Source organism: Phyllostomus hastatus, unplaced genomic scaffold (assembly GCF_019186645.2).
Source record: "Phyllostomus hastatus isolate PE091 unplaced genomic scaffold, TTU_PhHast_1.1 phas_contig_150, whole genome shotgun sequence".
NCBI lineage: Eukaryota > Metazoa > Chordata > Mammalia > Chiroptera > Phyllostomidae > Phyllostomus > Phyllostomus hastatus.
This window is the reverse complement of record NW_025333611.1, coordinates 19324766-19348257: the sequence shown is the minus strand read 5'-3', so window position 1 is coordinate 19348257 and position 23492 is coordinate 19324766. Positions and strand designations below refer to the sequence as shown.

At 47.2% G+C, this 23492-nt stretch overlaps 1 protein-coding gene across 2 annotated transcripts; it reads right to left on the bottom strand.

The window, feature by feature from the left end:
* On the bottom strand, positions 1-21813 carry LOC123813231 (proton-coupled amino acid transporter 2-like). Of its 2 annotated transcripts, XR_006784692.1 has the most exons (11): positions 21540-21813; positions 18492-18582; positions 17665-17753; positions 17053-17148; positions 13092-13176; positions 9903-10121; positions 8421-8519; positions 5808-5974; positions 3504-3673; positions 961-1343; positions 1-257 (listed from the first exon to the last, which is right to left on the bottom strand). XR_006784692.1 is itself a non-coding variant. In XM_045830226.1 (10 exons), exons 1-10 carry the CDS (start codon positions 21701-21703, stop codon positions 1075-1077), a joined length of 1449 nt encoding a protein of 482 aa, XP_045686182.1. In that variant the 5' UTR covers positions 21704-21813; the 3' UTR covers positions 1-1074. The 2 variants fall into 2 exon arrangements, 1 of the variants encoding a protein (XP_045686182.1); XM_045830226.1 differs by having other exon boundaries at positions 1-1343.
* Positions 21814-23492: the final 1679 nt, after the last annotated feature.

Here is a 23492-nt window from a genome sequence, read left to right as displayed (position 1 = left end):
AAATCACAAACATTTATTATTTTCTCGCAATTCTGTGGATCATCTGGTCAATTCGTATGGTCTGGGTCGGCTTCACTGGGGCTGCATGTAGTCTAAGAATGGCTTCACTTATGTGTCCGGAAGTTGGCAGGCTGACAGGCTTGGGGGGGCAGGGCTCAACTGGAATAGTTGGTTTCTGCTTCACACGGCCTCCCATCCTGCAGCAGGCTTTGTCACCTGGCGGTCTTGGCTCCACAGCACAGCAAGGGGTGAAAGCCCTGATGCACAAGCCATCGACAAACCTCTGTTTGCATCACCTTTACTAACATCCCCTTGGCCAAAGCACATCAAAGTCTAAGACCCGATGCCAAGAGTAGATTTCCCCTCTTGATGGGAGGAGCTGAAAAGCCACATTGTCGAGAGGAATTTGTGGCCAGTTTTGTAATCTACTACAAGAGCCTAGAACTATGCTTGGCCCACAGTAGGTAATCAAGATGGTGCAAGACTTAACAGGAAAATAATGTCCAATGGTGTCATTGTCCACCCCTTCCCCCCGCCATTGGCACAGCTATTTCCATGCCTCCGATCTATTGCTGGGATCTTTGAATTGGGCCAAAGCTTTACCCAGTGGTTTAGAAAGTGTATTGCCCTTGACAAATATGATGGCTCTTCTGTCTGCAAGTTGTGGCTCACAATGGCCCTCTTGGCCCTCTCCATCTCAATGCTGGAGCTGTCCTCACTTTGCTGAAACCCTTTGTCTATCAAACCCAGGTCAGCCTTAGCGGGCCACACCTCCTTCTGCCAGTTGCTGCCACTTGGGTGCCCCCAGTGGCGACTTCTTGCATAGCTCCACTCAAGGTGTAAAAATCACTGTGAATTGCCAGAAAGTTGGATGGAATTGAGAGTCTACCATGGGAGAGCTCTCAACGTAGCAGAAAGCTAGAGATGGAAAGAAAAGGAATAAAAAAAAATTTAAATTACCATCTTAGACCTCGTAGTTGGTGAGTCCTTGCAAAATAAAGATAATGCATGTATAAAAGAGTTCCATATCGTTAAAAATCAGGTGCTGGTGGGTGAGGAGCTGTGCCATTCTCACTAAATAAAAGTGGTAGAGTTGGAAAAGGTGGCAGGGTGTCCCGGCTGGATCAGCTCGTCCAGGGCCTGGTAGGTCCCCACCACAAAGCCCACGAAGCCCAGGATGCTGATCAGGATGTCCTTGGCGATGGCGAGGGGGCTCATGCCCTCCGAGTAGTAGGTGGTGATCTCCAGGAGGGGCGGGATGATGAGCGCCAGGGCGCTGCTGCTCACGGAGCCCATCAGGGCGAGGACCAGGTCCAGGCGGGGGATGAGGATGGCCAAGACGCCTGCGGGAGAGGATACGGGAGAGGCAGATCATCTGGGCTTAGCTAAGCTCTTAAAGTTTGTTTTTAAAATCTTTTTCTTAAAACAGAAGCCAGTTGTTTCTCATACAGTCAGTCACATAAAGAAAAAGTTGAAACTCCCATAATGCCCTCTTTCGCATTCACTCAAGGTTACACACGAAAAATTTGCTGCATCTCCTTCCAATCGTTTTTCAAATATATGGATTCATATCCTTGGGAGGAAAAAGCCCACTTAGGTTCCGTGATGGGGTCCTGCAAACTTAACTGACAATAGACAGGTTAAGAGGAGAAAAGACAAAGCTTATTCAGGGCTAGGGAGCCTTCAGGTGAATTGGCTCCTGGAAGAGCCAGAGACAGGGGTTCCCACCCCCATTTTCTAGGGTGAAGGGGAGAGGGCAGAGCTTCTCCGCAAGACAAGTGGAAGGCATGACGGTCTCAGATGAAGTTTTTTCAAGTAATTTCTCGGTGTGTCATGACAGTCAGTCTCCGTCCTGGCTGAAAACCTCCCAGAGAGGGAGCGTCTACTTTCAGGAGGGTCCTGCTTAATTCAGCAAAGGAAGTTTGGATAAAATGAATTCTTCTTTTCCCCCCTGTGGCTGCTGTTTGTTCAAATGTTTTTAGTTTAAAATAATGCTTATGCCACTAAGGTACATTGTGAATCCCTGCATTTTCAATGATTCGGCTACACTAAATAACAGTGTGGGAAGTGTGCCGACTATTTAGCATGAATCGATGTATAAAACAGGCGAAAACGGAGAACACAGCCTGCCGTCGCTGAGCTAACACTTTAATCGCTAACGTGACAATGGAAGTGGGTCTGGAGGCGGGATTCTGGCTTCTCGTGTGGCCGTGGGCAAGCCCCTGCCCCCTTCTCATCTTATTTCCTCACCTACAAAACAGGGATTAACAGTATCTATGCTTTTAGGTATTATGGACCACATTTCAAACAACATTAAAGTTTTAAACAAGTTAATCAATGTAAAGCACCCAGGAAAGTTATTTACTGTTATGTACTGATTGGGGCAATGCGTGCTAAAGTCCTGGTTTTAGGCTTCAGAAATTCTTAGCTTCATATCTGGGACAAGGTCCTTCCTCTGTCTGGAGTCTGTAAGGTTCTAAATGGTAGTGTCCCTGCCTCCCGGGGCCGATTGGGAAGAGATTGCTTCAAAGGGGGAAAATCGGTGTCCAGTGAACTATATGGCCTGGTCTAGTACAGCAAGGAGCAAGAGGGAGACTCTTAGAAGCACAATTAAAAGGAGCTTTAGGGATAGCTGGGCCCTGTCACACTCAGTGCGGGAATCTCTGTCACTCCCCTTGTCCCCGCTGAGGTACTCTCGGAAATGGGGCACCCGGGTTCTTGGGGCCTGGAGCGGGGGGAGGGCTGCAAGGGGGTGAGTGGGGCCGGCTGAAGCCAGCCAGTGAGCAGGGCCCGTCCTGGGGGCAAGTCCAGCTGATTTCTGCCAATGGGGAATGTGACCCTAGAGTTGCCAAATCATTGACCCCCATCCCACAAAATGTTAGAAACATGGATTTGTATGTGAATCTCCCACATTTTTAATGCTGACCCAGATTGGTACATTTATACAGTGCGAGGGTCAAACAACACAGCTCTGCTGCCAGATGAGACTCACTGGCTCATTTGCAACCTCTCTCCGGGGGGCGGAGGGTGCTGGCTCTGGGCTTTGGTGACTTGGGTTCACATCCCACCTCTGGCACATCTTGGCCAAATACTCATCACTCCCTGCGCCAGCATTCTCATTTGTAAAGTAGGGTTTATTATAGTCCTACCTCATAAGGGTTCCTGCAAGACCGAATGAAAGTCTACGAAGTGTGGACTAAAAAAAGCATAGCAGCGTGGCTGGCACACAGTAGGTGTTTAATAAATATCAGTCCTGATATGATTGTTGTTTGATAAGCTGCGTCCCTTCCTCAGGCTGTATGTACAGCAGTAGATCTGTCTAGGTAGTTGTGAGAATTGGGTTGCCCCTGAGATTAAATGAATTACTACTTGCAAAGCCTTTTCCGGTCCCTGAAACAGTTAGTGCTCAATCAACGCTGGTTAGTATGACTCTCCTTTATCATCTGGCTGATTTCCGATAGCTCTCAGACAAAGAGCAACACTTCTCTCTGCCCTCTACTCACACGTCAGGGAGACCATGGTGAAGCGGACGGACAGGTCCAGGAGCAGTGCCCAGCGTTTGGACACCCGGGAGACGGCCAAGGGGATGACGATTTCTGCGGGGACATAGAACTGCAGGGCGTAGCTGCACAGGATGCCAGTGATGTAGAGGAGCTTGACCGACTGGTACAGCCTGTAAGACAAAACAGCGATGCTTCCTCTGACCACTGGCCTCTGGCATCCAGCCTCCTCGCATGTTAACCTCTGACCTTAGGACAGTCCCTCTGGACTTCTAAGAGCCAAGAAGGGGTCCCAGCAGAGCACGCAGTGGAAATAGACTGAGCGTCACGGATTTGAAAGGCAACAGGTGAGAGGGTCTTCTTGAGCATAGGTATGGGTAACACCTCACAAACCACTATCACTCGATGCTCCATTTCCAATATTAGGATGGGGGGCTCAGTCTGGGTACCTTGCCCAGGGAGAGACAAGTGATAAGTCATGAAGACCAAAACCCTGGGTCTAAAAGACTCTGGTCCCTGTGATCTCTGTCCTTAAGAATTCTCTGGATCCCCCAAAGCTCTTGGCACATGACAAATGTTTCTAGTAGGTTGCCAGAACTGCAGAGGCCCAGATGCTTGGGGGAGGAGGCAGTCTACAGATAGGGCTGTGTGAGGGCTGGGGGGTAGAAAGAGGGCGGGTTCCTTGCAGGCTGCAGACTGGAGGCAGAGAGAGTGTGTGATGGAGGGTGTTGAGTTTTATCAAAGCCTTTTTTGACCTAGGTAGATATGACATTTTTTCTTTAATTCACAAACATGATATGTTCATCTCCCATGTTTGATAAACCTGTGCATTTATGTGTATGTCTGAGCCTGTGTTTAGGTCATTCCTTAAAAGGCTGACGTCCACATTTCTGTGTTTTTTGCTCTCACTAGTCCCGATGCCTGGAATACCACTTATTCCATTTTCATCTGTCCAAACCCCACTCATTTCTTGAATCCCATCTTTTGAGCAGGTACTACATGCCAGATGCTTTTAGACATGCCCAACTCAATCTTCTTGCCAATTCTGCTTTATAGATGAGGAAACTGAGGGTCAGAGAGGGGAAGGAAACCATCCACGGCCTCAAGTCGGGAGGCAGTGCAACTGGAACCAGGACCCAGAAGCGTCAGAGTTGGCCTTGTCTGGGCAGCGTTGTCTTATTAGACAACAGCATTCTCTGTTGCCTTATTCCAATGTAGTTTCTTTCCTCCAAAGTCCCCAAGGCCTTTCCTTGCTGCTGAGGCTCAGTGGATTAGGCACTGTTCTGTAAACCGAAGGGTTGCAGGTTCGATTCCCAGTCAGGGCACATGCCTGGGTTGCAGGCTTTGTGCACTGCCCCACTGGGGCTCTTGCAGAAGGCAGAAGGCAATCAATGTTTCTCTTTCATGTCAATGTCTCCTTCCCTCTCTTTCTCCTCCATTCCTCTCTCTTAAAAATAAAATAAAATAAAATAAAAATAAAAAAAAAGAAAGTTCCTGAGGCCTCTTTGTTCCTCTGGAGGGCTTCTTTTTCTATTCTGTGTTATAATTGCTTATATATACTATCTATCTCTCCCACATTCCCAGTGGATTATGAGTCAGGCAAGACAGTGAGTGAAGCTCAAGTTCATAGTCTACTCACATCAGCACACTCCATACCCCCATGTGTCTAGACTGGCATCTGTGTATAATGGGCATGCAGTAAATGCTTGATGAGTGACATTCATCAGCTTAGGAAAGGTACCCCATTTAAGGCAAATTAAGCCTCCAAGTCACCCTTAAAAACGCAGGCATCTTGTAATTAATAATATGCCTCGGTGTTGAAGTCTGGCGCAGCTAACTGTTGCGTGAACTGAGTGCATTTGAACAGAACATTTTTACAGCGGCCTTCCCAGATGGGTTCTGCTTTACTGCTTTTTCATCCTAGCTACTCTGATGCAGCACATGGACCACTGGCCGTGGCAAGCAAGACTTGGCAGCACAGCCTTTGCAAACATAATTGAAAGTGTTGCCACCCACCAACTCCTCTCTCTGCCTCTTGAGCTCCTCAGACCCTTCCCTTCTCTCCTTAGGCTCATTTCTTCCCTTTCTCCCCAAATCACATCCTCCTTCATACCGTGCCAGCAAGGCCTTGCCCAGCACAAGAGCCCGTGGTGGGAGAAGGAGCTCCCTGAACAGGGGACCCAGAGCCCAGGGCTCCCCCTGGGAGGCCCTCCAGACCTCAGTCTGCCATCTGTGGAAGGAGGAGCAAGTGACCTGAACATTCCTACCCAGCCCAAGTCCCCACCGCCTGAGGGCCCGTAAAGTTACCAGCAGTTGGGCAGGTTAAGGGTTATGCTGGCCTTGATGTCGTTTTGAAACCGCAAGTAGCCCAGAACACTGATGACAATGTACAGAGCAGTGATGATGGACATTCCCAAGGACAGGATAGCTGGGAAACGGCGGGTGTCTTTCATCTTGTTCTCCAGGGGCAGAACCTACGGAAATAGCACAGTGTGAGAAGACGGGAGGAGAAACAGGGACGTGAATATGAAGAAAGGCACACCACTTCTGGGTATATGCCAGGAGAATTGCAGCAGGACCTGGAACTGCCCCATGTCCACGGCACCACGATTCACAACAGCCAAAGGCAGAAGCCGTCCAAGTGTCTGGTGATGGATGGATGGATAAACAGAATGTGGTACATATACACAATGGAACATTATTTGGCCGTAAAGAAGAAGATGATTCTGACACATGCCACAACATGTATGAATCTCGAGGACATTATACTAAACAGAATAAGCCAGACACAAAAGGACAGATACTGTATGATTACACTTATATGAGGTATAAATTCAATACAATTTTTTAAAAATAAAAGAAATGCTAATGAAGGGTCTTCATGCTGGTGGAAAATGTACAAGAAGGAAACTTGTGAATTCAAGAATAAAGAGCACTGGGGAGTGGGGGATGGGATGGGAGTAAAAGACAGAAAACTGTACTTGGACAACAATTAAAATAAAAAAAAGATAAAAAGCAGCAAAAACCATAATTATCTGGGTAGATATAAGAGACTATTTTTCTCCTTGTAAGTTTGCTATAAGTAAGGAATATGTATGATTGTCTGATGGTAGTTTTTAAAAAAGATTTTATTTATTTATTTTTAGACAGAGGGAAAGGGAAGGAGAAAGAGAGGAAGAGAAACGTCAATGCGGCTGCCTCCCATGCGCCCCCTGCTGGGAACCCAGCCTGCAGCCCAGGCTTGTGCCCGAACTGGGAATTGAACCGGTGACCCCCTGGTATGCAGGCCCATGCTCAGTCCACTGAGCCACACCAGCCAGGGCTCATGGTGTTTTCATGTACTTAGATATAATACCGATGGGCAATACAACATAGAGGGAGGAAAGTAAAAGGACCTATATGACTATAAGATTTTTACATACAGTTTACCAGAAATGATAAAATATTAATTCTAAGTAAACCATGCAAAATTATTTATGTATATTAGAATCCCCAGAGCAACCACTGTAGGTATTAGAGAAAAGAGATATACTAGGCAAAAATGCAATAGGCAAACAAAAGTGGACTACTAAGAAGTATTAAAATAGCCCTGGCTGGTATGGCTCAGTGGTTGAGTGCCGGTCTGCAAACCAAAGAGTTACCAGGTCGATTCCCAGTCAGGGCACATGCCTGGGTTGCAGGCCAGGTCCCCATGGGGGACATGCAAGAGACAACCACACATGGATGTTTCTCTCCCGCTCTTTCTCCTTCCCTTCCCCTCTGTAAACATAAATAAATAAATAATCTTAAAAAAAAAGAAGTATTCAAATAATCCAAAAGAAGATGAAAAAGGAAAGGCAAGAGGAAGGGTAAAAAAGAAAACAAATAAAACACAGATGTACTAACCATAATAATTATGTGAACCACAAATAGTCTAACCGCATCAATTTAAAAGACAAAGATGGTCCAATTGGCTTAAAAGCCAAGACTCAATTATATTCTGTCTGTGACCTAGCGGACCTGCTCCTAGAGAAACAAAAACTTACGTTCACACAAAAACCTGCGTGCAAATGCTTATAGTGGCATCATTCATAACCATCAAAACCTGGAAACAACCTTAATTTGCTTCTGCAGATGACCTGGTAAACAAATTGCAGTATCGCTGTACAGTGCATGCTCAAGAGATGGAAAGCGATGGGTGACAGATGCAGGCAACAATATGGATGATCTTAAATGCATCTAGGGGGAAGAAGCCAGTCTCAAAAGGTTACACACTGTATGATTCCCTGTCTGTTCTGGGAAAGATAAGACACTACACACAGCGAATGGAAGGTGGTTGCCAGGGTTAATGGTGGCGGGGGAAGTTGACTACAAAGCAGGCAAACTGGGGGAGATTTTTGTGGTGAGGGAATTATTCTGGGTCCTGATTGTTGTGCATCAATGACTCCAAGTTTCTCAAAACTTATAGAAATCTACAATGCCCCTTCACCCCCCCAAAAATGAATCGTACTGTATGTAAATGAGAAGTAAACTTAAAATGTTATATACACAGCATTCTCCTTCCTCAAGGAGGGGAGTACAGACTATATAATAATCCACTGTAAGTATACAGTATTTTCCTGTTTAAAACTTGTTTATGTTTCATCAAGTCCTGTCATTTAAATTATACATCTCCCTTTGTCTTGATTCTAAAAGATTAGGAAACATGGGTGGCTATGAAGATAAAGGTTTAATAGATGTACTGGAACAGGATTAGAACTCTGTGTCCCGAATGCTGCTCTGTCGTAACCCACTTTTCTCCTGCTGATGACAACTGACTCTAGTGAGGCCAGGGGTTCCAGTCTCTCGGTCTCTCATGTGCGTGGAAAACCAGAGCTCCCACCTCCTGCTCAGAAGGCCACCCACAGCGCCAGGGACCTGCTACCCCGAATCACGCCTTACCAAGCCAATGCTTTCAAATGAAAAAATAGCTGTTCCAAAGAAGAGAGAGTAGGTCTCCCAACTTGTTGTCAGTGGTAGCTGGCTGGGGTCCGGAATATCCTATAGAAAAGAGACATGGGGTAAGACATTAACCCTCAGAGTATGTTTGGGCTCCTTCAAGAGAGTATTCTGAAAGTAGACCTGATTTTTTTTTAAATGAAATGTCAAGAAATTTAGAAAACGTCAAAAGGAAGTAGGTAATAACAAGTTGATTTGAACACTGCTCCAGAGCAAACAGCCGGGGGTGGCGGGGGGGCGGGGAATCAAGGCACTGTCAAACTACTAAAGAAGCAGAATCTCACACACACAGGGAGCCTGGCTCATCAGATTCCAGCAAAAGAAAGGCTTGCCTGCCAGAGGTTAGCACCGACCTAAAGTGCCCAGGAGCACTTTGAAGGTACAGTGGTCACAGGGGCATGGAAATTGCTGACTGTAGTTACAGTGAGATTCCAGGGAGCCCACAGGAATTGGTTAAATAGGAAAGTCTCCTCCTCTTCGTCAACGAGCTACACAATGAAGAGGGAGAAGGTGCATGAAAGAAGTATGCTCTGTACCCTGTGACCCAAAACGTGAAAATCGTCACAGGACCATTCCCCTAATTGGGCAACCTCTGGAATTGTCCCAGTATGAATCAGGAAAGTTATTTCACTATAAAATCAATTTTGTGGCATTTATCAATATTGCTTTAAGGAATATAACACTCACCTATAGTTGTCCTAAAATATTTGACTATTTTGTTAATATTACTAAATTCCATGGACAATATAACTTTTTTTCCCCTTGTGACTCCTGAAAGAGAAAAATACCTGAAAGGTATTAGGTATAACAAAGGGCTTTGGGGGTTTAAATTTCTATGTAGCCTTGTCCATTCTACAAAATAAAAATTAGAAAGGATAGAAAAGTAGGAAATTGAGGGAAAATTAATATTCATAACTCAACTTCAAAGACATAATTTATATCATGATAGATTGGCTTTTGGTATTTCAAGGCTTTATATCTCTGTGATAAAGTATGAGTGTTTTTTTTCCTCCTGAGTGCCCTAAGGGTGATTTTGAATGCCTAGAATTGTAGCTAGAGTATGTAAGACTATACAGATGAAATTCGATAGGAAGAGGTTGCTTTTCATCTGCCTTTTGCTGCTTATCCAGCTATTCCAAGAATGATCTGTAGGTCACCAATTAAGATGTTTTCCTTGCAAAACATTTTTTTAAAGCCAGAATTTGACATCAAACCAGTATAGGAGAAGCAGCATGAAAGAAGAGACATCCAGAAGGATCAGATTTCACAGGGACATCTTTATGGAAGGAATGTCATGGTGAGACGCGTACTAGGCTGAAGAATGAGGTGAACGTTCCCTACCCAAAGTGCTGGCGCCAGGTATGAGTCTGTTATTGATAAAAGCCTCCGCCCCCGGCAGGAGTTAGGTCTGTGGTATGCACGAACCTGGGCGATGTACTGGCTGATGATGATCAAGCTGACCAGCATGCTGATGTTGGCCAACATGGAGAGGATGGACATAATCCTGAGGTTCCGAATGAGGACCAGCAGCATCAGGAAGGGCAGGAAGGCGAGCATGTAGAGTCGAGAGTCCATGGTGGGCATTGGAATCACTGTCTCGTTATTGTGGCAGCTGATGGTGGTGCCATTCATGGCTTCCACCACCTGGGGGAAGGATGAGAAAAACAAGTGGAAGAATCAGTAAATCTTCTGGCCACATGATTAGCTCAGTCCTGGTGCACAATCAGACTCCCTCCCCCAAAGGGCTAGAGTATCTCACTTGAATTAGGGTGAATTTAAGACCTCTTATTATAAATCTTCTGTACCATACCTCCTCAAAAGAGGCAGCACAAATACATGTATCAAATTCTTTTTCTTTTATTGATTCTGGAGAGAGGAGAAAGGAGGGAGAAAGAGAGGGAGAGAGATATCGATCAGTTGTCTCTTGCACACACTCCAATCGGTGACCTTGGGGTGTGCAGGACAGCACCCAACTGACTGAGCCACACCAGCCAGAGCTAGTAGAAATCATTTTAAAAAATAACTGGATTTATAGCAGCTATTTGGTAGCTTTTGGCAACCCAGCATCCATTCCTCCTGGTTTTGATTTATTATCAGTGAATTCTCTCACCCAGATACAACCTTGGAGGACTGTAAGTCACAGACATGTGGCAGAACTACAGGACTGGCCTTTGGTTCAACTGGGGCATTCACAATCTCCTCCTGCAATCTGGATCTAAACAACTAGCAAAACAACACAGGGACAGAATAAGAGAGCATACAACTTAATTTTGACAAGGGATCCCTGAGGAGACATCAGTCCTGTCTACATCCCCGAGACTGCCCTGGTTCCTGTTCTTTTCTGAGACTCCCCTACCCCTTCTTTTAGCCTTCTCTGTTATTTGGAAGTTAGTCAATGTTCTTCTACTAAACTTATTTTCTACTCAGGTTCCCCAGAATCTCTTTCTTTTGCTTAAACAAACAAACAAACAAACAACCTCCACCCACCACTTAACTGTCTTAAATAAACCAATACTGGCATTTTGAGTGACAGAACTCTTTCTTGAGAGGATTGGACCATTCACTGCAGGACACTTACCATCCCTGGACCCCACCCAATAAAATCTATTAGCACCCCCCACCATTGCAACAAACAAGAAACACCGTCCTATGCACAATATAAATACCCACTGGCAAAGTCAGGACAGGGGAGGGATGGTACCACCCTCAGTAAGAATCAGCATAACTTGATGGGAACTGTCTAATTGTGCAAGCAATCCACTGCACAACAATTAAGTTAGGCAAGAATAAAATGTAAAGCAAGGGTCTTCTAGATTAGTACCCACAGATAGCCACAGTAATGCTGTGGAATATATATGCATTTATCCATTTCCTATACAATATCACAATAACATGTATGATATGCATCCCTTTTAATTTATCAGACTACAATCATAGCATCCTCTTCTTTTGAAATGTCCTTTTCATTTAACAACGTATCGTGAATAGTTAAATAAATGATTGTCTTTTTTTTTCTGATTCCCCACTGCAGTAGAAAAGATACTTGAAACTTTAGCCAGGCATTCAAGGCCCTTCATAAATGAGCGCCATTCAACCTTGAAGGCTCCTCTACAACCAGCTGTATGTCTGCTCTGGAGCTCGTCCCCTGCATCCCGCCCACAGGTGTTCACTCCTCCCTCCTCCCTCCTTGGCTGCCACCACCGCTCTTCAGCACCCCGCTCAGGGGCACGTCCCGAGGGAGCCTCTCCTTGCTCACACGTTTCTACCCCTTAGTTTACAACAAAGCACCCAACCTCAGGGTGTTGGTAGTGGTGTCCTGACTTGGCACCACATTATCATCTTCATATTTAACTTTTTATGTTTTAGAACGCATTCCACTGAGTCTGCAAACTCCTCAAGACAATGCCTGCCTTGTCTCTGGACAGATGATAAATAAAGTTCTGCTGATGTCAGATTGATTTCTGAGCAGCAATCTGGCAACGTGTTTTAAAAGCCTTCAGAACAACCAAACTCTTTGACCCAGCAATTTTACTTTAAGGAATACATACTAAGGAAAGAAAGGGGTAGACTAAGGCTTGGGCAGATTCTAGTAGAAAAATAAAGGGAAACAAAGAAAATATCCAACAATAGAAGATGAAGTCATGGTCAATCTGTGTGATGAAATATTAGTAAACTATTAAAATTACATTGAAACCTGTAAGGAAATTGCAAAATGCTAACCAGTCAATACTATGTTAAAACAATAACCACAAGTGGTTGCATTAAGACCAATCTTGCTTTCTTTTGAGGAGCAATATAGCATAATGTTAAAGAACTTGAGCTCTGTCTAAAGGCCTACATTTTTTAACTGCGACTCTGTGGCCTTAGATACATTAAAGAGTTTATAGCAGTGGTTTTCTTGTCATACCTACTCTGATAAGGTCATGGAGAAAACTAAATGGGGGAAAGCATACAAAATGCTCAGTACTGTGCCTGACACATAATAGAAACTACCTCTGAATGCTTACTATTTTTTCCTGCTTTCTAATTTTTTCTTACATTTCTCAATTTCTGGTAATACCATGAATAGAAAAAGACCCTCCAAGGAACAGTTCTCTTTTTTAAGCTTACTGACTGATTGAAGGTGTCCTCTGTTATTCCTCATATTCGTTTGTTCCAACTGCTACATGGCAACTTCTGGGTTAGATGGAGAGAACTTCCTGGAGCCAACGGCTGTGAAACCAGGAAGGTGAAACAACTAAAGGTACATGTAGATGGCCCAAAGAAGGTCAGGTATTAGCCCAAAAGACCCTTATCAGTTTCAGAAGACTTTAGGATAATTAAACTACAAAGCAAGATTGCAAAATCCAAGATTCCTTGCAGTCTAATTTTAGAGACCAACCCTGAGGACAAGTCCAAGCCACTGGGCAAAGGTTATTGTGGAAAAAGTAACCACTTAAAGGAATCTGTGGCTAAGTGAACTGGGGAAAGTCTGGGTTTTTTGATAGCAACTAGTTTAACTTTCTGTTTTATATTGATGAGGACACCAGGACCCCGTAAAGAAGAAGCCTTTAGTTGAACAGCTAGAGGACACTCCAAGTCCATTTCCCTCCCACCTTCTCTAGAAGACTCTACCTGTTTTAAATTATCAGCCAGAAACACAATGTACACACAGCAGAAGCCCATCTGGGTGAATACAAGGAAGAAGGTCACCATATGCCTGGAAGAAAGGAGAGAGACAAAGAACACTTGTTATAAAAAAAGAGTTGGCTTGTCATGTCCACTCCTATCCCCTCTACCAGCACCCTCACTCGTGCCACCACAGTCAACAATGGGGCAGTAATACGAAGTGAGGTAACAATAGTTCTTTTATGAATATGTTTCTCAACCACCCTCACATTCTCAGCTCAGCAAGTGGTAAGATTCTTCATGATCAGGAACCTCTCCCCAACCTGGCTCTGATGCATTTCTTGTAACTGAAACTAATTGACGTAGGGCAGTAGCCACAATGCTTTCATTAGCTATTATTAACACTTAAAATTGTTTTCTACCTGGGCATTGAAGATACACAGACAAATAACACATGGTCCCTTCCTCTAGTGGTTTATAGACTGGTGGGAAAGATGGAACAAAAACAATATGGCAGTGAAGGCCATGGTAAAAAGGGCATTTTTACCCGAAGTATACAGCAGATAGTCTTCTTAGAAAAACCAGTACCTAAGTGACAGTCTCTAGGGAAAGGGAAGAAAGAGAGAGATCAAAGAAGAAAGAGACGGAGGAGGAAATGGAGAGAAAAGTGAAGAGAGAGCATTTCAGCAGAGGGATCAGGCAGAGTTCGCCAGCTGCCATGTGGAGAACACACAGAGGGCGCAAAACCAAGGATGGGAAGATCTTGAGTAGGAGACCCTTACGGTAACGGAGGCGGAAGATGGCAGCAGCCTGCACAAAGATGCGACCATTAAGATGAGAGGATTAAAGCATTTGAAGAGCTGTTAGGAAGCTAGGACTTACAGAACCCAGGGTAAAGAGAAAGGCAATGATCTAAGGAGATTGGCAGGTTTGTAGCTTGGACAACAAAACGAATTGGGATACTTAGAAGGAAGAGCAGGTTTTAGGGGGAGAGGGAAGGAATTACACATTCAGTTCCTGAATTGTTTAGCCTGAGGCTCCTATAGGAGACGTTCGGGAGACAACTACATATCGAGGTCTGGAACTGTGGATTTGTCAGTAATGGATAAAGCCTGGAGAAGGCAGATCAGCAGAGAAGAGTGTGCAGCATGAGAAAAAGGGAAGGCAGCATGAGAAAAAGGGAAGGCAGCATTCCAACCCCTGGAGAACACCGATATTGAAAGGAAGGACAGAAACAGAGAAGGCTGCAACAAATGCAAAGGAATGACCAGAGAGGTGGGTGGGAAACTAGGGTGAAAAAGAGTTTAACAGACAAAAGGAGAGAGAATGATTGAAGACGAGAATAGTCCATTGGACCCCATGCTGCTTAGAGGTTCTTCAGGGCAAAGAAGGTGCAACAAGGAGGTCTTTTAGGGCTTTAGCGGAAAGAGCTGTAGACACATAAGAACAAAAAAGCCAGGTGACTCATGGAAGAGATATGAACGGGATGTTCAGAAGTGAAGTCCGAGGGTAGCTTTTCTGGAAGCTACATTGTGAGCTCTGGTCTTGGTAGTGCTCATTTTGTTCATCATTTCAGACCCACTGCCTGAAGCACTTCCTGGTGCATTGTAGATATTCAGTAGACATCTATCTGTCGAATAACCTGATGTCGAATATGACGTAGGGTGATGGCTAGGGAATGGTGTACAGCCCAGGAAGCTTCATTAATTTATTTTATTATTTTTAAGATGGAGATACATGAATACATTTAAGTGTCAAGAAGAAAAGCGCGTAGTTCAAAAAAGAAGTTCAAATTATAGGAGAGGAGATGATTAGTGGAGTAAGGTTCCTACAAAGAGCAAGAGCCGAAAAGCTACTTTATATGCCCAACAATGAGTAAAAGGATTTGAGGGGTTGCAACGAGCAAAAACCTCCTCTTGGGTGACACGATTAGGAAAATTCTGGTTGTCATCCCATAGCCTTCCTAGTCTGCTCATTGGCTGACTTTGTTAATGCAGTACGTGAATGGGCTTTGGGCCAAGGAGGTGCCAGACCCGTGATGTTGAGTAGACTACATTAGATGAGCAGAGCACACCTCAGGTACTGCAGTCTGGGATATCATAATTCAGGGGACACTTTGACAGCCTACCACTGGTGGCAAACACAAGGCCTATGGGCCGAATCTGGCCCTCCACCTTGTTTTGTCTGGCCCACCACCTTGTTTCTACCCAGCAGCAGTCCTGAGCTCCTTGCCCCTAGTGAAGGAGCAGTTATATTTATATAGTCCTAAAATTACATTCAGCCCTTGGAAGGCAACTGCAAAGCTGATGTGGCCCCTGGTGAAAATGAGTTTGACACCCCTGATAGACAGTGCTCAGAAAAGAGGAGGCATATGGGGTGGGGTGAAATCAAAGACAAAAGAGTGGATTTAGTCCCAGGTACCTGAGGACAGAGGGGGTTGACTTGTTCTGTGTCCTCCCTGAAAGCTCAAAGGGGGGTGCCGCAGGAGGAAGACACCAGCCCACCAAAGGGTCATTAATGTATTAGCTCTTCTCCGTTTTTTCTTCTCATTATAAACTCACTCCCTAAGTAAGAGACTTCCTCTGCCCCCTGGCTTCATGGCTGATGACTTCAGTTCTGCATCTCCTGCATGAAGATAGTTTCACATTTATACATACAACTACCCACTTGATAACCCCACCTGACTATCTCCCAGGCACCTCAAACACAACTTGTCCAAAACAGAAATCTAAGCCAACCTTGACCTTTTCCTTTCCCCACAACCCCGGAACCCGAATCATGACCAAATTCACTTATCTCTCTCCCCACGATCAGTAGCTTAGACCCAGCCACCACGGCCAGCTGCCTGGACATCATCAACAGCCTCCTCACCGGTCTGACTAATCTCTTGCTCCTGTGCAATCTCTTCTCCTTACAGAAGCCAGACAGTTGTTTAAACAATGCAAATGATTACTTCCCTGATTAAACCTTTAATTACTTCCCTTTCTTAAAACCGATGGCTTCCTGGTTGCTTTTAAGAAAAGAACAAAACCTTTGAGAGGGTCTGAAGAGGACAGCTAGATCGGCCCCTGCATCCTTTCGTTGCTCAATCTCCCTGACTCTCTAAGCTCAAGCTACCTGGTCTTTCTGGACCTTGAAATGGCCACGCACTCCTTTCTGCTTCAGGACCTTCCAGCCTTGCTCTTCCTTCCTCCTGGAAGGCCCTCCAGGCTCCTGCCCACTCTCCCCTAGGTCGTTCCTCACCCTCAAGGACCCCTTCCTTCCGAGGAAGCCCCCCCAAGCCCACCCACATCTCCTTATCTGCTTGGTAGCAGCTACTTCCTTCCTTCCTTGTCCTTATCCCAGTGGTTTTAAGTAACTGTGTCTTAAACTGTCTGTCTTTCCCACTGGACTATGAATTCTGCGAAGGCAAAGCCTCGTTTGCCTTGTTCCTCACAGTATATCCAGGGCCTGGGACATAGTAGCAACTGGGTAAGTGCTTTTATTTTTTTTAAAGATTTTATTTATTTATTTATTTTTAGAGAGAGGGAAAGGGAGGGACAAAGAGAAGGAGAGAAACATTGATGTGCAAGAGAAACATCGATTGATCGGTGGCCTCTCACATGCTCCCAACCGAGGACCTGGCCTGCAGCCCAGGCACGTGCCCTGATGGGGAACTGAACTGGTGACCCTTTGGTTTGTGGGACAGTGCCCAGTCCACTGAGCCACACCAGTGTGAGCTGGATAAATGTGGTTTAATAAAAAAGTGAGTATCATAAAAGCTGCAAAATGAAGAAATGAACACCCTGTTTTGTAGAATTATAAGGAGGAGCTGGACCGGGAAGGATGCCAATGTACCCCTTTCCGTGTGGAAAGTCCAACGTTCTGTGCTAAATGAGCCCACTTTCCAGGGAAGAAGGCATACCTGGTGGCTGCGCTTCCTCCTCCTGTATCTTATCCCACTTCTGGCAAAGCAAGAACAAGTTACCTTCCCCAATGCGCATGGTTCTGGAGCCAGGTGCTGGGGCTGGCCTCTAGTCCGTGCATCACTGTATCCCCATAGTCCATAAAGGGCTTGTTAAGCCTGCAGGAGAAAGTGCACACACAGTTACTAAGAAGCAAATGTAAGTCAGGAGACACACAGCAAGGCAGGACCCAGCTGCAGTGGAAAGGACACTGGGGCAGCGACCAAAGTTCTGGTTCAGACTTTGACACCTGGAGGCACTTCCTTGGTGGATTGTTTTCCTTACTTGTCAGGTGGGTTAGTTACTATATAATAGACACTTTGCACGGGTACTGTAGTTTTCATACCCATGATCCCACTGGATCCTCTTGATCCAGGAGGCAGGGTTAGGTGGGGATTGTTTATGTGCAGTTCGCAGGTGAGCCAGGGAGTTAGGCACCGGGGCCTGACTGAGGGCACCCGCTGAGTCATGTGGCGGAGCCTCCCCTTGTGTCCCTGCCCCGAACGCTTTTGTATTTTTCTTGGCCTTGTTGGAGGAAATGAAGAAATCAACTCTTGTTATGTGTAGGGTGTTTCTGGGATGCCCCTGAGAACCAAGCACCAAAGGATTTGACACAAGGACGCTGCTGCCCTTACCTGTGGCAGAAGTGCTGGGCACACCTGACCAGGATGTGCATGCAGTGGCAGGCGACGAAGCCCATTGCCAGCAAACTCAGCGGGCCTGTCTGGAGCGGGGGTGGGCAAGGGAGGGGCAGAGAAAGGAGAATGAGTTTGTGAAGAACGCTGCGGGGAGGCATTTGGTAGTGCAGATATTCAGGACTCCAAGAACTTCCTAGCAAACTGGTTTGCAAGGCCTTTTTAGCAGCGACAGCTATTCTTTCAAATACAATGTCAAGGAGTACTCCGGAAAAGTACATAAAGCCATGACAATGGGGTGATGTGGTGGGAGTAAGGGACCAGAATTCTGATGTTTAGTGGCCTCTGAGGCGTCCCTGGGAGGTAGTGCTCCATGGAACACAACTGCAAAGTCACGGTCCAACCCCTGCATTCTGCAAAGGAGGAAACTGAGGCCCAGAGTGGACAAATGACTTGCAAAGGCCACTTGAAGTCTGTGGCAGAGCTGGAACTCCAGCTCAGACTCAATGTCTAGACTCCAAGTCTGGACCGGAAGGACTGCTCGTTGCAAGCCGCTACAACCCCTTGCAGGGGTGTCCAAACCACGGCCCACGGGCTGCGTGTGGCCCAGGATGGCTATGAATGAAGCCCAACACAGAATGTAAATTTACATAAAACTTTTTTTTTGCTCATCAGTTTCCATTAGTGTTTGTATATTTAACGTGTGGCCCAAGACAACTCTTCTTCTTCCAGTGTGGCCCAGAGACGCCAATAGGTTGGACAGCCCTGCGAGCCTCTCCAGCCTACTCCCGGCCACAGCCCAGTTGTACTGGCCCCGCCCTCCTTACCAGGAGGCCTGCGTTCTTCACAGCCAGGGGAAGTCCCAGGATGCCTGTGCCCATGTTGCATTTTACCAGGTGAATCAGGGCCTGGAAGGCTCTAAAGGGGAGGAAAAACACACGAGGACCTGGGTGTGTGGAGGGGAGGAGATCCAACAAACATTCCCTCCCGGCACGCCAATGCCGGCGTTCAGGGGGATCGTTGGGCTCCAGGCCACCTCGCAGTCCCCGTGGCCTTGCCGGGCACCTCTGAGTCTCCTGCAGGGTCTGTCCAGAACTATCCTGGTTGTAGCACCGGACACTCACTATATCATTGTAATGCTTACTACGTAACAGACATTATGTTTACTTCTTTACATGTATTATCTCATTTAACCCTCTTGTCAAAGCAAGGAAGTCGATGAGGAAACTGAGGATAGAGGTTTTTAAAAATGACTTGTCCAAGGATATACTGGGGAGCCAGGATTTGAACTCAGGACTGCTTCAGAGTTCTTCACCCCACTTCCACTGGACTGTTTCCTGGAAACAGGCCCAGACAGATAAGTAAAGGACACCCCATTTCATAACCAAGGAAACTGAGACTCACACAGTGGTACGAGAACAGCCCAAGGTCATCAAACTAGTAGCAGAGACAGGATTGAATTGAATGCAGAGAAGAGAGAAACAGGCAGGCAGCAAGGAAGTCATTGTGACTCCTGAATAAATAGGTCAGATGACTTGGGTCCCCCCTGCAGTCTGTTAGGACAGGGTCACTTGAGGATTGAGCTGCAGAATGATTCCCCACCCCCCCACCTCAGGCCAGGACATCAGGCTGAGGCAGGGCACGACTCCTCCCACCCCAACACACACAAAACCACTCCGACCTTTTCTTTAAGACAGAGAGCTGACCAGAGGACAAGGTCTACAGCTCCAGAGATAAGATTCTAGGGAGGTATGCTCTCTGTTGACAAATTACAAAACAACCTGTTTTTTACCTCTCTGCACCCGGACCAGATTAAACCGAGGTGAGTAATGAATTTACACCTTCAATTTCAAAAGCCTTGGGAATTCCCCAAGGAGAGCCTTCTGGAGAGGAGGCTTCTCCTAAGGAGTAGCAGAAGTATTCTGGAAGGAGCCCAGCCTCTGAGCTAGGACACATCAGGGATTAAAACCCAAGGCTACTTACTACCTAACTAGCTGTGCCATTCTGGGCAATGTACCCACACTGCTGAATCTCCGTCAATATTTGGAGGAGTTTGAAATAACTGCTCCAAACACTTTGTTAAACCCTCACTTCTCTAGCTTCCTGAGGCTCTCCCCGTTAATTCAAGGGTTAAGGAGAACAATTGGGGGAGAAGGAGACTGAGTCTCTGCATGCCTTCCCCTCTCCCCGTGGGTGTTAATACTGCTGACCCAGCGAGCGCAGTGCCCTGTGGCCCTCCAATGATGTGCTTGTCTTGCAAGTAGGAAAAAGTCAGTGGGTCACTGTGGACTTAGGAAATCAAAATTTAACTTTGGGCCACTCAGCTGGCTTGGAAACACAGCGGGGTGAGTTGTGCAGAGCACTGAGCTGGGAGGCGGGAAGCCTGGGTTTTGGCCCTAACTCCTTCGGTGACCTTGGGCTAGCATGCTATTCACAGCAGCTACCACTTCTGGAACATGACACTTGGTGGCTTTGTGTGCAATTCACCCGTACAGCCGTCCCGGGAGGAGCACATTGTCATCTCACAGAGGAGAAACCGGGCACAGAGAGGTTCTGTCACTCAGCTGGGAGGCAGCTAAGTGGGGACTGGAACTCAAGTCAGCTGATCCCATAGGAACCATGCTTACCAGACCTGTTTTACTACTTCCCTCCAGGCCGGAGGGGCCCTCTAGTTGCTTGTTTCTTTGATTCTTAAGTAGCCTAGATTGCCACCAAACTATGCATCAGTTCAAGAAGCAAGAGCCAATTGGCTCCCTCAAGGCCTCTGGTTGAGAAATACCCCAACTCGGCAGTGGCTGGCCCAAGGCCTAGAGAATTCACCCTCTAGGCCTTGTCATGCATTCTTAGCAACCTTCGGAACTGGCCCCGGGGCAACAAAACCCTCAGACCCTTTCTGTGAGATAGATGTGAAGGTTGCCTTGTCCACCCCTCGATTGCTCTGCAAGATGGCCGTGGAAAGGGGCTTTGCCTGCCCTTCATAGTAGCTTTTCTCTTCTTCTTCAACCCCCACCCCCACCCCATTCCTTTGGATTTAACTTCCAAGGCTGCCTCCTCAAATTCACATGCCACTGTTTTATCTCTGTTTTTGCACCTGGGAAAACTGAGGCTCGGAGAAGGGAAGAAGCAGAGTCACACCTTGAACGCAGTTGTCCTTTCTCGCACACCGGTGGTGTCAAACCTGTCTCCATGCCGCCCCACCCGTTTCTCCTCGGGGAACTTGCCTCTCTGTTCCAGTGGTGGAGGCCAGGGGAGCTGGAGCCTGGCAGCTGGCTTCCCTGCCTAAACTTTCAGTAGATCCTTCCTTGTCATGGTTTGCAAGCCTCGTGAGTGATCCTCTCCTACCCTCCCCACCCCCCGAAACAGACGTCAGGGAGAAACTGGACTCTTCCGTACCCTGTGGTTTTGATGTCACCGTGGCACGTCTCATGGAAGGAGAGGCCAGCGCCACTTCAGGGAGGAGGCAGGTCTTATCTCCTCCTCCAAGAAGCTGGGGATTCTGCCCACCTCCCCAGTGTTATCAAAATGGGCCAGGAGCAAAACTGACTTTAGGGCCAGCAGTGGATTCCAGCCCCCATCCTGCCAATGACCCCAGTGAAAGGCCTGGGATGACTGGGCCTCAGTTTCCCCACCTGCATGTTTTGGAAGCTAGTTCACTATATGCTAAGGGTTTTCTGACACTTTCCACTCCTGTTCCTTTAAGCTCTCAGCCTGACTCAGCCTAGAACTGCCCCTTTTGCAACCTTGGTATTCCCATCTGTGCAAAGGGTTGGGGGTCAGACACCTACCTACCCACCCACCGTGACCCCAGGGCTTTTGCCAATGCAAGCTTCCAGGCTGGATGGGCAGATGAGGGGACAGTGGGGAAGAGCACTCACGTTATACCCTTTGTCTTCTCCAAGACCGGCAACTCGGAAGCGCTTCCCTCCAAGAAGCTGGAGTCCTTGTCCTGCAGCTTCTCGGCACTTTGCAGAGGTGACCTGAGGTCTAGTTTGAGCTCCACAGCTCCCTGGGGACCCCCAGCACGCTGTGTTTCGGGCATGACCACCTCAGAAGCTGAGACCTCTGGGTGATGAGGAGGTCTGTGTTAGAAAGAGGCAAGCAGGGAGGTGTCTGGTCAGGTGCAAACCCCAACTCAGTGGCCTGTCCCTTCTTAGCAAGCTCTGGCCAAACTGGAGTGAGGCCCCACCCACCTCCCCCAGAGGGTGCTCCTCCTGGCCTCAGACGCTGTGGAAGAGGAGCTGGTTGGGAGGAGACAGAGATGGGGGGAGGGATTTGGGAAGGGAGTCGTCATCCACCCATTACCTAGCAATAGTAATGGCAATGGTGACTACAATACTGATCATTTCAGTAACTAGTATTTATTCACTGACTCTTTTAAGTGCTTTACCTGTATTTTCTCATTTAATCCTATAAATTACATAATGAGGGAAGCAGGCTCCGAACTAAATAAAGGAGCCTGCCCATGTTCTCATACCTAGAGAATGAAAGAGTAGGGACCAGAGCCCGGCTCCTCGCGCTTTTTAACCAGCCCCCGTTTCCGGTATTCCAAGGGCACGCCCACGCCCTCCCACCGCCGCGGGCATCCCGGGGCAGGGCTGCGGGCCTGCTGGAGGGCCTCCTTCCGGGAGCGCCCCTCTCCTGGAAGGTTTTTTTTTGGGGGGAAAAATCACTCACTCACCTCTTACTGCGTTTTAGCTCTTGTGAGGCTCCAGGGAGAGAGGAGTGGAAATTCTCTTGGAAAAATGGGGACGTTGCAAGGCAGAGATTTTCCAGTCCCCCAGTCAAGTTTCACTGGGCAGGACGCTGGGCCGGGAAAGGGCGTGATTTGCCTAAGATCACCACTGGTCGTTCTCCAGAGAGCGGCTCCTCCGAGGGAGAGGACCCTGGGGGTGTCTCTGGTGCTCCACCCTGTCATCGCCTCTGCCTGGGTCACAGGGAGATGAGCGGGCCAACACTGCCTCCTCCCTCCAAATTATAGTGTTTTACTCAAGGCACACCACTCCCCGCGCCACCCACCGTCTCACACGCCAAGAGCATGGCTGCAACATCTCACAGCGAACTGGTAGCATCTGAGACAGATTTGTCTTGTCCCCTCCCTTATGTGGGACCCTTTCCAAGGTTCTGTGTGCAATTTCGAATTTGTAATTTTGTATTCTTGTCCTTAAAGAGTCCCTCTCCACCCCTCACCGCTACTATCCCAGCGCCCTCCCCAGTGGCATAAGCTTCAGGCTCCACAGAGCCTGGCTACTGCTCTGGGCAGCATTGTTATTTTGCTTTTACAGAAGAGGAAACTGAGGCTCAGAGGGGCAATGAATAGTTTGTTCAAGGTCACAGCTACTCTTTGGTAGACCCTGACCTCCCTTAGCCAGATCTTTCTATCTCTGAAGCCCGCAGCCTTGACCACTACCCTCACCCCTTGGTTTGAGTCCTGGCCCTGCCTTTCAAGTTTCTTGCCCTGAACCCACTGAAACCCTCATTGAGGTTTGAGAAACGTCCTCTGTTCACTTCTCTGGCACCAGGACGTGGCAGTATTCCCGGTGTGAGGGTGGCATCCTGTGGCCTGCTCCTTCGCAGCACTGAAGTTCCATGACTCCATTCTAAGCTCAGGGCTTATCCCACAGAAAGATCCTGCTCCTGCTCAGCCAAGAAAATGAGTAAATTAGATGGTCAAGAAGCTTGAGATGTTTATATATGAGGCTAGTTCTTGCTTTCCTTTCCAGGTTGTGAGAAGAACTCGGAGCCAACCCTCAAACCTCTGGGGAAGAGCTGCTGGTGCATCAGAATTCGACTGGGTCCCTTTCCAGTGTCAGCTAAGAGGACACGTGCAG